General features: G+C 54.5%; 1 protein-coding gene and 2 pseudogenes across 1 annotated transcript in view; 2 read left to right on the forward strand and 1 right to left on the reverse strand.

Moving 5' to 3' along the window:
- LOC136453589 (uncharacterized) overlaps positions 1 to 526 on the reverse strand; it is a 30,191-nt gene extending 29,665 nt beyond the window's left edge. Inside the window, exon 1 of the mRNA XM_066454152.1 lies at positions 71 to 526. Coding sequence (XP_066310249.1) covers positions 71 to 475 — 405 coding nt within the window. The 5' untranslated portion in view covers positions 476 to 526. The remainder of the gene's footprint in view (positions 1 to 70) is intronic.
- Positions 527 to 9,260: 8,734 nt separating this feature from the next.
- Positions 9,261 to 11,077, forward strand: LOC136476586 (UDP-glycosyltransferase 83A1-like; annotated as a pseudogene).
- Positions 11,078 to 11,933: 856 nt separating this feature from the next.
- LOC136453600 (UDP-glycosyltransferase 83A1-like) lies at positions 11,934 to 13,719 on the forward strand (annotated as a pseudogene).
- The last annotated feature ends 1,035 nt before the right edge of the window (positions 13,720 to 14,754 follow it).

Raw genomic sequence — 14,754 nt, forward strand, 5'->3', positions numbered from 1 at the left:
AAACGCACGTCAAACACTGCGAGGGGGCTCGGAGAGAAAACAACGCGGCACGAGAGAGGAAAGTACTTACCCGCGTGACACCGGGCAAGTCCTGACCCATAATAGTCATCGCTGTCTGCAGCGACCGCACTGCCAGTTGGCGGTACTGCTCGAGGGTGCCCCAATGCCCCCCCTCTGCGGTATCTTCAAGGGCGAACACGGGCTCCCCCTCGGGGTCAGCCCGGTTCCGCCAGAAAACACGCGGGAAGTTCCACCCACGAGGCTCGGGCCGTAGCCGGACAAGAGCCGAACTCCCCTCGGCGGGATCTGGGACTGGCTGCTCCACGGTACTGGACGCCTCGACGTCCGCCGCCTCCTTCCCTCGGGAGGAATCATCAGACGAGATTGTCTGAACCAGGGGCGGCGCCAAAATTTGCCCCGTCTCCACCTCCATCGCCTCGGTCTCGACGGACCCGGGGGCTCTGGCCTCCGCCATCTCTACCTCGATGGCCCCGGCGTCCACCGCCCTGACGTCGGAGGTCTTGGGGGCTCCGGCCTCACCCTCAATGGCCTCAGCAATAGCAGACGCCCCAGCCTCCTTCGCCCCAAGACCCACAACATCGCGAGGCATGGGCTCCTCCTCCTCCACTCGCTCCGCGGCCGCCTCGGCCCCCTTTTCCTGGGCAGCCGCCTCCTCCGAAACGGCCTCGCCCGACGCCGCGCCGCGTCGTACGCCAGCCTGCGCCTCCGCTGCCTGATGGGCGGAGGAGCTAACGTTCACCTTGAGCGTCTTACGGGGCGCCAAGGGAGGATCTCCCACCAGAAGCGTCTGGCTGGAAGAAAAGACACTCCCAAGGTCAGCATGCAACCAAGGGGCAAACAAGAAGCGGACTCCACCAGAGAAGACGCTTACCGCGAACGGGGATGCAACCGCTTCGACACCGCCAGCCTCCTCTGCAACGGCGGCGGTGGTGGCAGCAGCGCGGCCTCGGTGTCCACCAGTGCCAGCTGGCCTCCGTCGGACCCCGGCACCTCCTCGACCCTTCGCGGAGATAATGGGGTCGCCCCCACCGTCACCCGCTCCACCTCCACCGTCAAACCCATCGGGCCGACGGCACGCTCCTCCGACACCCGCGCCTCGGGTGTGTCGGCCTCGGCCCCGGGACGGGCTGCCACTGGCCCCGGGACACCTCCTCCTCCTCCTTGGGGCGTCAGGCTCCTTGCCGGCGCCCCGGGAACCATCTCCCTGATGTCGGGGAGGTGTTCCAGGCAGGCCGTCCCCACCTCGCGCCCGCCGCCGTCGCTCGAAGAATCCGACACCGACGACGAGGGAGATGGTTCCAACGGGAGACCGTCGAGCTTCTGACGCCGGCGACGGGCGTCCAGCTTTTCGCGCGCGAGGATCTTCTTCGTGCGCTTCGCCTCCTGGGCATCTTTCTTCTTCTTCTCCTCCTCGGCACGCGCCCTGTTCACGGATCGCCGCCGGGCGTCCTCGGGAATGGGCGGCGGGGAACCTCGCACGTCTCTTATCCCCTGGGAGAACGACGAAGTAAGACAACAGACCAAAAAGGCGAAAAACAAGAAGGCCGCGAAAGCCTCGACAACATTCAACTTACCAGCGAGACATACCCCCGCGATGGGCGCATCGGGAACGGCATCAAATCGTCGATCTTCGGCTTCCCGTCCACCGCTTCTCTCACCCGACGCAGGGTCTCGTCGTCGGTAAGGGCGAAGGCGGACATCTTGACACCGACGATCGAATCGCCCGGGGTCATCTCGAACAACCGCCGCCGCCGGGCCATCAGCGGCAACACCCTCTGGCGGTGAAAAGCCGCCACGACCACGGCCGCCGAAAGGCCATGGTCACGCAGCTTCCCCAAGGCCCTCAAGAGCGGTTCCAGCCTAGGCTGATCGGCCTTGATGACGCCGTACCCCCATTTCTCTGGTTGACTCTCTACAACCCGCCCGGTATAAGGGGGAAGTCCTCCGCCGTCGTTGCGGAGGTAGAACCAGCCGTCATACCAACGACGGTTGGACGTTGACAGCTGGGCCGGGATGTAGAGGGACTGCCGGTCTTGGCGCACGTGAAGGGTGCAGCCGCCGGCCCTCTGCCCCTTCCGAGCCCCCCTCGTTCCCCCCAGCTTGGTGGTGAACGTCGCTCGGAACAAGTGGAGCCACAACTCCCAGTGGGGAGCGATCCCTAGGTACCCCTCACAGACGGCGACGAAGATGGCCGCCTGGGCGATGGAGTTGGGGCTGAAATTGTGCAGCTCCACGCCATAGTAGTGCGGGAGCGCCCGCATGAAGTTATCCACCGGCGACCCGAAGCCTCGCTCGTGGAAGACGACGAAGCTCACCACGTAGCCATCGCGCGGCCTCGGCTCCGACTCGTTCCCCGGAGCAATCCACTCCGGCTCGTCGGGGTCGGTGATCGGGCGAAGAAGACCGGTCTCCACGAGCGACTGCAGCTTCTCCTCGGTGACATTGGACCGCTCCCAGGGATCCGCCAGGAGGATGACGGGACCACCAGCCATTGCGCGGCGGAGGACGCTGCTACGACGGTAATCTCTCTCCCTCTCTCTTTCGGTCTCTCGCCCTCGCCCTTCTCTTCCCCGGCGCTCTATGCTCTCAGCAACGGCACGGAGGCAGCAAAAGCGAATGCGGAAGAGGTAAGAAGGGGAAGGGCGAGGCCCTTTGCGTATTTATGCAGGGACAAGACGAAACCGCCGGGCGACGAAATCGGGGAAGTTTCCCCCAAAAAATCCGGCGCGGTTATCCAGATCCGGTCTTACCGCCCACGCACCCACTCCCTCCTCGTTAATCGCGCGTGCAGGTACGTCCCGTCGGCTGACGCCACGTCGCGTCCAACCGCAGCAGCAGCAGGCGCCGTTTCGCCTCCCCGAAAAAGCCACCTCAAAAGACGCGCCTGCCATTAATTAGCCGTAGGGAGAGAAATAACCCCCCCCCCCCCGATTCCTTCCAGGCAAAGGAACTAGGCACCGAGCCCGCTACGGTCCAGGGGTTCGAAGGCTGGGCCCTTAGGGGTTTCGACAGCCGCCCTAGGGCAACAGAGTCAGGGGCAACTACGGGCGAGCCTACACGAGGCCGAGGCCCAAGCAAGCGAAACGCTTGGGACGCCCTGTGTTGTGTCCGAGACCGGTAGGGAGGTCTCCGAATGGGATCCCACCATAGGGAGGCACCAAGCCACCGAGGCCCAGCGAACGGCCTCGGCACCCACTAGAGAAACCCTCCGGTACTCTTGGAGCGCGTCTCCGGACCGCTAGCCGACCCCCAGCGAACGGGGTACGGGCCTCCACTCGGACTTACCCGATAACAGCTCACCGGAAGTGCCATCGCTCGCGCCCACCGAGGGTAGCGTGGCACATTCCACCCCTCCTTCCGAGCGAAAAGGAAGCACGAGGGTCGAATAAAAAGTCAGGAGAATCCCTGACAGCCCTCTTGCTCCGCGCAGAGGCTAAGGGACTCTTCCTGCAAAACGTTGCCGAGGCCCAGCGACTTGAGCTCGCACACGAGGGGTCTCGGCAAAACAAACCCTCCTTCCGAGCGAAAAGGAAGCGCGAGGGACGTTCAAAAAGCCGGAAGAACTCCTGACGGCCCTCTTGCTCCGTGCAGAGGCTAGGGAGCTCCTTCTGCAAAGGACGCCGAGACCCCGTGACCTAGGCTCGCACCCGAGGGGGGCTCGGCGGACAGACCCTCACGCGCGAGGGGCAAACCAAAAGCCAGGGGACCTCTGACCGCTCTCTCGCTCCGTGCGAGAGACTCGGGGGCTCCTCCTGCAACTTTGCCGAGACCCAGTGGCTCAGGCTCGCACGCGAGTGGGCTCGGCAAACAGCCCCCCGTCTGAGCGAAAAGGACGTGCGGGAGACGGACAAAAAAGTCGGGAGGACCCCTGACCACCCTCTCACTCCGTGCGGAGGCTCGGGGGCTCTTCCTGCACCCAAGATAAAAACAAGCGACCCGAGCCCGTTACGGTCCAGGGGTTCGAAGGCTGGGCCCCCAGGGGGTTTCGACAGCTGCCCCAGGGCAAAAGAGTCAGGGATGACTATGGGCAAGCCTGTGCGAACGCGCCCTGTGTCGTGTCCGAGACCGGCAGGGAGGTCTCCGAATGGGATCCCACCGTAGGGAGGCACCGAGCCACCGAGGCCCAGCGAACGGCCTCGGCACCCACTAGAGAAACCCGCCGGTATTCTTGGAGCGCGTCTCCGGACCGCTAGCCGACCCCCAGCGAACGGGGTACGGGCCTCCACTCGGACTTACCCGATAACAGCTCACCGGAGATGCCATCGCTCGCGCCCACCGAGGGTAGCATGGCATCTTCCACCCCTCCTTCCGAGCGAAAAGGAAGCACGAGGGTCGTACAAAAAAGCCGGGAGAACCCCTGACGGCCCTCTCGCTCCAGGCGGAGGCTAAGGGGCTCTTTCCGCAACATCGTCGAGGCCCCGCGATCCGAACTCGCACCCACGGGCCCGGCAAACACGATGAAAACGCCTCACTCGAAAGAGAAAAAAGCCCCTGAAGAAGTGAAATCACTCCTCCAGGGCCTCGGGGGCTACACCCGGCGGGTGCGCTCGCGCGCACCCACCGAAACCTCGAAAACAAAACACCATCCCGACAGGAACTATCAAGAGCCAATTCTCATCAGAACCTCAGGGGGAGTGCCTCCACTCCCCCCAAGGCTCGGGGGCTACTGTCGGATACCGTGAGAAGGGGTACCCTAAGCAAGATCCAAAAAACGACTGCTTAGACTTCGTAAAGATCGAAACCAGCTAAACGCTGCTGGCCTCGGCCGATTCTCCGACTCGCCCGAGGCCCCATCACCACGGGCCTCGGCCGATTCTCCGACTCGCCCGAGGCCCCATCACCACGGGCCTCGGCCGATTCTCCGATTCGCCCGAGGCCCCTCCCCGCGGGCCTCGGCCGATCCCCCGCCAAAAGCCTCGGCCAGGCCACCGACCCTCCGTCTCGCGCAAGGCGGGCTCGGCAGCACTCTGCCACCTCTTCCTTCTCCCGTTCCCCTGGCAAAACGTCGTGTCGCATCAACTCAGCCAACTGCTGCCCCTGACAACAGCCGCATGCCCGGCACAGTACAGCAGAATGGCCGATGGGACAGGAGACAGGACTGGGCAGGGGTTACCCGCCACTGTACTAACCACCGTGCACACGGGTTGACGCCCATGCCTCACTGTGCTGCCAACTCCTGCACCGAGGACAACGCAACGTGGGGAGCCACGTCTGGGCTACTGTGGCCTCGGAATCAGTACCCAGGAGCAATAATTCCCTCCAAGGCCTCGACAGTTTGCTTCAGGGGCTCGACAGCCTGGGGACCCATGTCCGCCAAAGCCCCCCGCGATGGCTTGGCCTCGGCACCTACAGAGCCACGGCCCCTTACGACGTCATCACGCGGTGACCTGCACGTCCCCCGGACTGGGCAGGGGTTACCCGTCACTATGCTATCCACCATGCACATGGTTGACACCCATACCTCACTGTGCTGCCAACTCCTGCTCCGAGGACAACGCAGCATGGGGAGCCACGTCTGGGCTACTGTGGCCTCGGAATCAGTACCCAGGGCCAATAACTCCCCCCAGGCCTCGACAGTTTGCTTCACGGGCTCGGCAGCCTGAGGGTTCATGACCGCCGAGCCCCCCACGATGGCTCGGCCTCGGCATCTGCAGAGCCGCTGCTCCCTACGACGTCATTACACGGTGACCAGCACGTCGCCCGCCATGTCCTGCATCAAGCCGTACTGGAGCCCCACGACGCACAAGATCGAGTATGACCAGCATGTCACTTCCACACGACAAGGACGGGGCCACTCCATCGACCATACCACAACAGTGGCCGGCTACAGGGCTCGGACACGCCACCCCATTTACAGAAGCGCTATGTAGCAACCTATGTACGGTCCCAGTCCTCCCTTAGAGTATAAAAGGGAGGGACTGGGGCCATTTCTAGAGACAAGAAACAAGAGGACGAACACACCGATAGAACCACACGCTTCCACGATGCTTGGGAACAACGTCTCAAGCAGTCCGCACCACCCTCGCCGAGGCCTGGGGCTAGCTCCCTCTCTCACCTAGCTTGTAACCCCTACTGCGAGCACTCAGGTGCAAGGAATACAAGATCGATCTCTCAGACTGGACGTAGGGCCTCGATTGCCTGAACCAGTATAAACCTTGTGTCTCTTTGCATCACCATCCGGGATTAGGGGCACGCAGCACAAATTCACTCGTTGGTTGAGGGACCCCCGGTTCCAAAACACCGACAAGTGGTGTTCGTTGAAATGTCTCTCTGGGATGCTCTTCGCGTTTCCTGTTGTTGGTGTGATCGTTGCTGCTGATGTTGGTAGTGTTGGTGGGTTTTTTTTAAAAAAAAATTGTGATTTGTTTAGTTTGTTGTCTTGTGTTTTGTTAATAACGATGTCCTAGGTCTTGGGGAAAGTGATGTGTATAATGCAAATTATTTTTTTATAAAATATAAAATGTTTTAAATTTATTTAGCTAATATTTTTTGTACAAAATCGTGTCCTAGGGAAATGGATACAGTACAGTTGGCCTGGTTAATTTGGTGGCAGAACTTAGCTGTCACAAAGTTGTGCATGTTCGTCTGTATCTATACTCAAGTACTAGTATAGCAATTTTGGTTGCCTCCACAAATAGACACGAGACAACTCGACAATCGACATGGCTGGAAATTCATCGATATGAACCATTTGTCAAAATGAGAAACCGATAGGAAGCAGACGAGCACCAATGGATCCTCGCTGATGTGAGATCTGATGCAGACGAAAGTTTGGGCCAGGTTGGGCTAGTATTAGATTTGGGGGTTCGTGCGACCTGGTCAATGGTCATTTCTCGGTCCAATCAAATCATTGACAACGCCTCTCCAATGTGATCTGGCGCATACTTCACGGACTCACGGAGGTTTGGAGGATGTCTCTTTGTTCTTCGATTTGAGACACTCGGCAGTCGGCACTAACCAATTCCATTCGTGCTTAATCCGACCGAAACGAACAACTTGCTCATTTAAGACCGAAACGCTCTTACCCGAGCGTCCGACGTCCGGTCGCTCGACCCACTCTCTGCGCTACCTGTGCCGCGCTCACCCGTCCTCTGCGCCACTGTCGTCCGTGCTGCCCCCACCCCACTCTCTGTACGCCGACGTCTAGCTTCGCGTTGCCAGTGAGTTTCACGTCGCTGGCGAGCACACCGGTGACCTCCACGTGCCACCTACTTGTCCTCTGCGTCGCCGCCGTCCATGCCGCCCCCCAAACCCACTCTCTGTGTGCTTTCGCCCAACTCCACATTGTCGATGAGCTCCGGGCCTTCGGCGAGCACACCGATGACCTCCATGCGCCGACGAGCCTTCATTCGCCGAAACAACAAGGAGATGTTTATGCAGATAGAGCATGTTGTAAACGTGTGTTTCAAGGGTTTCAGGTGTTTCAGAGGTATATTGTAAGTGTTTTATATCGATGTTGCAAAACTAGATCGGGACGTTGCACATATTGCAATGGCTATACGTATATTTCAAGTGTATGTTCCAAATATTTTATTCGTATCAGGCCTATGTTACATATGTTTTTATCTAAATGTTGCAAAAGTAGATCTGAATGTTGCATATACATGCTTGGAAAGCGTATGTTTCAGGTGTTTCATACGTCTGTTGTAAGTGTTTCATCTGGATGTTGCATATGTTTGCAATGGCTTTCAAGTGTTTTACAAGTGTTTCGGACGTATGTTGCAAATGTTTCAGCTGTTATCGGATGTATGTTGTAAGTGTTTCATGGGTGTTGCAAAGGTAGATTCGGTGTTGCACATGTTACAATAAGATCCACCTGTCGCACCTACCTGCTGCAGCTGCTCGATGATGCCCGAGCGCCACCGAGCGAGCGTAGACGGGCGCATGAGAAACCGAGCGCAAACGTGAGGGCCCACGCCATGGGACGCGTGAAAAGCAGGCGGCACTGGCTCTTTATCTGCGCACGGCACCATCTGATCTAGCACCCTAGATTAGACGTCTGGACACTAGCAAATCCGCTTTTAAGAGAATCGCTGGATTGGATCTATCCAGCGAACAGCAAGCAGTTCTCGACCCCTCTACCCGTCCACCCGCACCACGCCCAGTACGTGACAAACTCCAGCGCCATGCATGTGGCGGCGACCGCGGCGGAGCCATGCCTCCTGCTCCACCGTCAGCCCGTGCGCTAGTTGCTGGCCCTGGCCTTTGAGGCTGCTGCTCAGTTCCTTTCCTTCTCATCTCAGCACATGCAAAAAAAACACGTTCGTTCAAATCATGGTACCTACTACTGCTGTTCGTATTCGTCTCACTAATCATGTTGTGCACGTAGGTACCATACACATGCTCGTCTGGTGTTTAGATACAGTGACTAAAATTTAGGAGGTGTGTCGGAAGGATGTTATATGGGGTGTTCGGATACTAATAAAAAAATAAATTACATAATCCGTCAGTACTTCATGAGATGATTTTTTAAGCCTATTTAATCCGTCATTAGCACATGTTTACTATAGCACCACATTGTCAAATCATAGACTAATTAGGCTTAAAAGATTCGTCGTGCAAATTAGTCACAAACTATGCAATTAGTTTCGTAATTAGTCTATATTTAATACTCCATGCATATGTCTAAATATTCGATAGGACAACGACTAAAATTTAGAAGGGCAACCAAACACCACCTAACTTAACTTTGTCGTTGCTACTTGCAAGGTCTAGTGCCCCGTGCCCGACAATCAGCCTGTTCGGCAGACCGTAGACGATCGTGAATTATTTACTAATGGCTGGTTTGGTATAAGAGAAAAATACTATTCCAGCTTATAATCCACGATCGTATACGAGCGAGCAAACAGTCTGAATTACTTGTTTCTTGACATCCAGGTCTGTGCGTTTGCGTGCAGCGAACAGGAGATGGCAGCTTGCGTCCCGAGCACACCGCAAGCATGCAGTGGCAGCATGCCAGCACACAACGACGCAAGAGAGCACGGAGCCATCAATTGATCAGACTTATCCGTGGTACAGCTCATAACAAAACAGCATGGCCCGGTTTAGTTTTTAAAAACTTTTATCCTAAAGTGTCACATCGAATCTTACGGCACATACATGAAGTACAAAATATAAACGAAAAAAAACTAATTACACAGTTGGATGAGAAATCGCGAAACGAAACTTTCGAACCTAATTAGTCCATAATTAGACACTAGTTTATCAAATACAAACGAAAGTGCTACCGTTGCCAAAACCAAAAAAAAAAATCACCATCTAAACGCGCCCTAAGTTGACTTATCAGCAGAAAAAAAAAAAAAAAAAAACATCAGCCGAACAGCGGCCACACCAAATTGAAGACAGCTTGGCACTACAGGGCAATGTGCCGTTTTAGAATATGCTAAAATCATTTGGAGAGCTAGAAAACATATAAAACACCCTAGCGCTATTTAGCTTTTCTGTATCGCAGGAGCAGCAAGCAGCCGACATCAGACTCTGAGCTCTGAGCTCTGACAGTATACCACACCAGCGCGGCAGCGCACACACGCTAGTTGCTAACAGCCTCCATGGCCGCGGATGCTCCCCGGCCTCGTGTCATGGTGCTGCCCTTCCCTGCCCAGGGTCATATCATGCCGCTCATGGACCTGTCCCACCGCCTCGTCGACCACGGCTTCGAGGTCGACTTCGTGAACACGGACTTCAACCACGCCCGCATCCTCACGGCCTTGGCGGCAGGAGGAGAGACCGGGGCGGCTGTCCATGCCGGCATCCACTTGGTCTCTTTCCCGGACAGCAAGGGCCCCGACGGCGACCGCGCAGACATCGTTCAGCTGGCTCAGGGCTTGCCGGCGGCGATGCTCTGCCGCGTTGAAGAGCTGGTCAGAGCTCAGAAGACTCGGTGGGTGGTGGCTGATGTCTCCATGAGCTGGGCGCTGGACCTGGCCGGCACGGCGGGCGTGCGCGTCGCCTTGTTCTCGACCTTCTCGGCTGCCATCTTCGTGCTGAGGATGCGTGTTCCCAAGATGGTAGAGGATGGCATCATTGACGAAAGTGGTAAGAGCAAACCAAACCCGATTTCTTTGTCATCTGTACTCTCCAGATCAGAATATATTCATGCTGGACAAAGTGCTTCCGTGTGCAGCGGTTGTGAAGAGGAATGAGAGGATCAAGCTGAGCCCCAACACGCCAGCCATCGACGCCGCCGACCTCCCCCCTGGGTTAGGTTTGGAAACAGCAATGAGACACGAAGATTCATGATAAATGGCATAGCCAAGAGCAACCCGACATTCGCGCTCGCTGACACCATTGTCTGCAACACGTTCCATGCTATCGAGTCCGAGGCGCTGGCCCTCCCCAAGGCGGCACTAGCCATCGGCCCCCTCGAGGCGCCGACGTCGAACTCAGCCAGCCAGCTCTGGCCCGAAGACACGGCCTGCCTCGCCTGGCTCGACGCCCAGGCCGCCGGATCAGTTGTCTATGTGGCATTCGGTAGCTTTACAGTCTTCGACACTGCAAGGCTCCAGGAGCTCGCCGACGGGCTGGCGCTCACCAAACGCCCGTTTCTGTGGGTGGTCGGGCCGAACTTTGCCAACGGCGTCGATGAAGGCTGGCTGGACCAGTTCAGACGCCGCGTTGGAGACAAGGGGCTAGTCGTCGGCTGGGCTCCCCAGCAGCGCGTGCTCTCGCACCCTTCGGTGGCATGCTTCATCTCCCACTGTGGATGGAACTCGACCATGGAAGGGGTGCGTCACGGCGTCCCGTTTCTGTGTTGGCCATACTTTGCCGACCAGTTCATGAACCAGAACTACATCTGCGACACGTGGGGCACGGGCTTGAGGATCTGTGCCGATGAGCGGGGCATCTTCACCAAGGAGGAGATCAGGGACAAGGTCGACCAGCTGCTCGGTGATGATGGGATCAGAGCGAGGGCACTGTCTTTGAAGAGAGCAGCGTGCGAGAGTATCGCAGATGGAGGGTCCTCGCATCAGGATCTGCTCAAGTTTGTAAACCTGCTGAGAGAACAATAATCTTTAGCTTATCAGAATTGTTTTAGTCATTCAGAGGTCATTTGGTTAGATAAATATTGTCCGCAGAGTCGCATTCAAAGTTGGATAGACAGACATGGAGAAAAAGATCCGACGTCGGTGTTACTAGCAAATGCATTGTCACCTCATGGGCCACATACTGAAAGTGACACCTAGCTACGTCTTAAGATATTGCCTTTTGTATATATCAATCTGGAAAGTTTTTAAAACGATCTCTAGTTGTGCAAAGTGCCTATGGAAGTTGCACAGTATAACAGATTACTAAATTAAGCAGAGGAATGCTGAATGCCAGCTGCCGAGCCACTAAAACTTAGCCAGCAGAGCACTACAACTAGAAGCAAGTGCAGAGTTCACCAGACTACCAGGAATGTTCCTGATTCAGAGTCACTATCTCAAATAACTAATTATTAGGTAAGGAATTACACAGACGAATAGAAGCAGGCTTACCAAAAAAATTATGGAGATGTCCCATGAGACAAGGCCATGGCATTGAAGTTATTTCCAAGACACAATCTGACTCTTACTATTTCAGTGGAGTATGCAAATCAGCGTGAGCTTTCTCCACAAGTAGATGAACACTAAACATCAAAAACAAGAAAAAGTTTCCAAACAGAATGTAATATGTTAACCATGATCGCGATTACCTTTTGGACATATTGGGGTTTCAGACATTTGAAGTTATAGCCAATATCCAAGAAATAGCTGTTCTAAAAATATTCTTATTTTTCAGATGAATTACCATGTCATCACGTTAGTTGGTGAAATTCCAAGGAAGAATTGTAATATCCTTTTTACAGAGGGCCAATATCTTTGAACCTATTGGAATCTAATGAAACATTTTATGCATATAATGGATAGGCACAACCAAACCTAGGAGAAGAGATCAGCAGCAGGCATCTCAGCCACGTGCATATAAGCGAATATATGGAAGTTATTTTGCTTGCCCAGCATGATGAGAAAACAAAGTGGTCAACTATGGACTGAATGATTGTGAAGATAACCTTTTCTTTGGAAAAGGTAGACCTGTATTTAGTAGGCTACAAATCTGCTGATGTATGGTCTGATGAAAAAACCATGATTTTGGCACCCTTTATATGCACACCCGATGGACCAATCTGGTTATACCTGCCTACAAGGAGCAGCAAGCATTGATCCCACAAACTGTTTGTAGCCACAACAGAAACAACCTTCATGGCTTTTGCTGCTCCTAAACCTCATGTCCTGGTGCTACCCTTCCCTGCACAAGGTCATGTCATTCCACTCATGGAGTTGTCCCATAGGCTAGTTGACTACGGATTCAAGATTGACTTCATAAACACCGAGTTCAACCACGATCGTATCTTCAAGTCCATGCAAAACAAAGGAGCAATCCCAGAGGGTTTAAACATGCTCTCAATTCCAGATGGTATGGACCCTGATGATGATCACACAGACATTGGCAAGATGGTCGGGGGCTTATCAGCTGCCATGCTCAGCACCCTTGAGGAGATGATCAGAAGCAAGCAGATAAAATGGGTGATAGCAGATGTGTCTATGAGCTGGGTGCTAGAACTAGCAAATACAGTGGGAGTACGTATTGCTTTGTTCTCAACTTACTCAGCATCTGTGTTTGCACTAAGGATGAAACTGCCCAAACTGATTGAGGATGGTATTATTGATGAAAGCGGTAAGAAATATTCAAATCATCTTTAGCATAAATAATTCCATACTGTCATGTTCCTCCTTACATCCTATGTCTTAGTGACCAATGCAAGACCATTGAATTTAATGCAGGGAATGTGAAAGTGCATGAGATGATCCAACTGACTCCACCCATTGATTCAACTGAGATCCCCTGGGTCAGCCTGGGCAGCACCCCAGAAAGACGCATAGTGAACATACAGAATGTCATTAGGACTAACCGATTGATAGCGCTTTCTGAGGCCATCATCTGCAACACATTCAGAGAAGTAGAACCTGAAGCATTGCCTATCCTCACCAATCCATTACCCGTAGGTCCACTGGTAGTGCCGATGTCAAAGCCGACTGGTCATTTTTTGTCTGAAGACCAGACCTGCCTCACCTGGCTTGACACACAAGCCCCAGGCTCTGTCATATACGTGGCATTTGGGAGCTCTACTGTCTTTGACGCAGCAAGATTCCATGAACTCGCCAATGGACTTGTGTTATCTGGCTGGCCGTTCATATGGGTGGTTCGGCCAAACTTCACCAAAGAAATCGATGAGGATTGGTTCAACCAATTCAAGCAAATTGTCAATGGGAAGGGACTGATTGTTACTTGGGCTCCCCAGCAAAGGGTATTGTCACACCCCTCAGTCGCTTGCTTCATGACACATTGTGGGTGGAACTCAACGATGGAAGCTGTGCTGCATGGTGTCCCGTTGTTGTGCTGCCCCTACTTTGCTGACCAGTTCTGCAACCAGAGCTACGTGTGCAATGTGTGGAAGACAGGCCTGAAGCTTTGTTCCAAACTTCCAATGAGCAAGGGGTCGTGACAAGGGAGGAGATCAAGGAAAAGGTTGTGCAGCTGCTTAGAGATGAGGATATCAAGGCGAGGGCAGTTATGTGGAAGAACATGGCATGTGCAAGCATCAGAGAGGGAGGATCCTCTCATGCGAACTTGCTCAGACTTGTGAATTTGCTACGAGAAGGACGATGTTCCACAATTTAGACTCAGTTTCCTCATACAGTTTAGTGCAATAATTCAGAGTTTGGTTCTGTGATTAATCGTTTGCTATGTCAGTATCTATATATGTGTAACCCATAAAGCCCTTCTTTCAATAATTTGGAGGCAACCAGTCCAGTCCAATAAAATGCAGTCATCCTGTGCATGCTATTCATTATTCAATAGAAATTCCACAGGTTGTGGAGTTGTTGATATGTTTAATTAACATGGTAATAGCAATTCGTAAAAAAATGAAACAGAATGAACACCATGACAGGCATTGGGATATCAGTGATTCAGTGTCATAGCCAATTCGTACAATAAGCTGCTAGTTACTGGAAGATTGTTTTTCTCCCAGAACGGGTTAGTCCCAAATTTCATTACCGAAGCAACAAACTTACCAAACTGAATCTAAGTTACCAAGTGCATTTGAACCAATAAAACAACTTGGAGCCGTAGAGCGTACCTGTGTGCTCGGTGCCTGTGAACGAGAGGTGTTTGATGGAATGCCGACCCCCGATGACAGGGGGCAGCGCCATCCCACGCAGGTCACGGGTCACGAGATCCTCACCGTTCCGAGCACCGGCGTGCTGTCCGCGGCGGCGGCGGCGTGCTGACTGCCCCCATCGGCCCATCCTGTCTCGACTACATCGGTCGGTGGTCGGCGGATGATGCAGGTGGGTGGTGTTGGCCCCGTACGCCGGCGCCGCGCCGCCGCACCCCATAGTTCGACTCGGGCCGTCGAGCGGGGATGGTTCGATATGGATTGGGCCCAGGGTATGAGAAGGAAGTTTGGGCCAGGTTGGGCTTCTATTCGATTTGGGGCTCTGTGCGGCCTGGTCAATGGCCATTCCTCGGTCAAATACTTCAAATCAAATCATTGACGACGCTCCAATAAAAAGATGAAGCGGTCTGAATGTCTGATGATCTCGCGCATAGTTCACGGACTCACCGTCAAAGGGCGCGCTCACGCCACGCCCACGCAGGGAAAAACACTGTTCGACATCGGTGCAAAAAATACTGTTCTGACTGAATTGTTGT

The sequence above is a fragment of the Miscanthus floridulus genome, chromosome 1, assembly GCF_019320115.1.
Source record: "Miscanthus floridulus cultivar M001 chromosome 1, ASM1932011v1, whole genome shotgun sequence".
NCBI classification, from domain to species: domain Eukaryota; kingdom Viridiplantae; phylum Streptophyta; class Magnoliopsida; order Poales; family Poaceae; genus Miscanthus; species Miscanthus floridulus.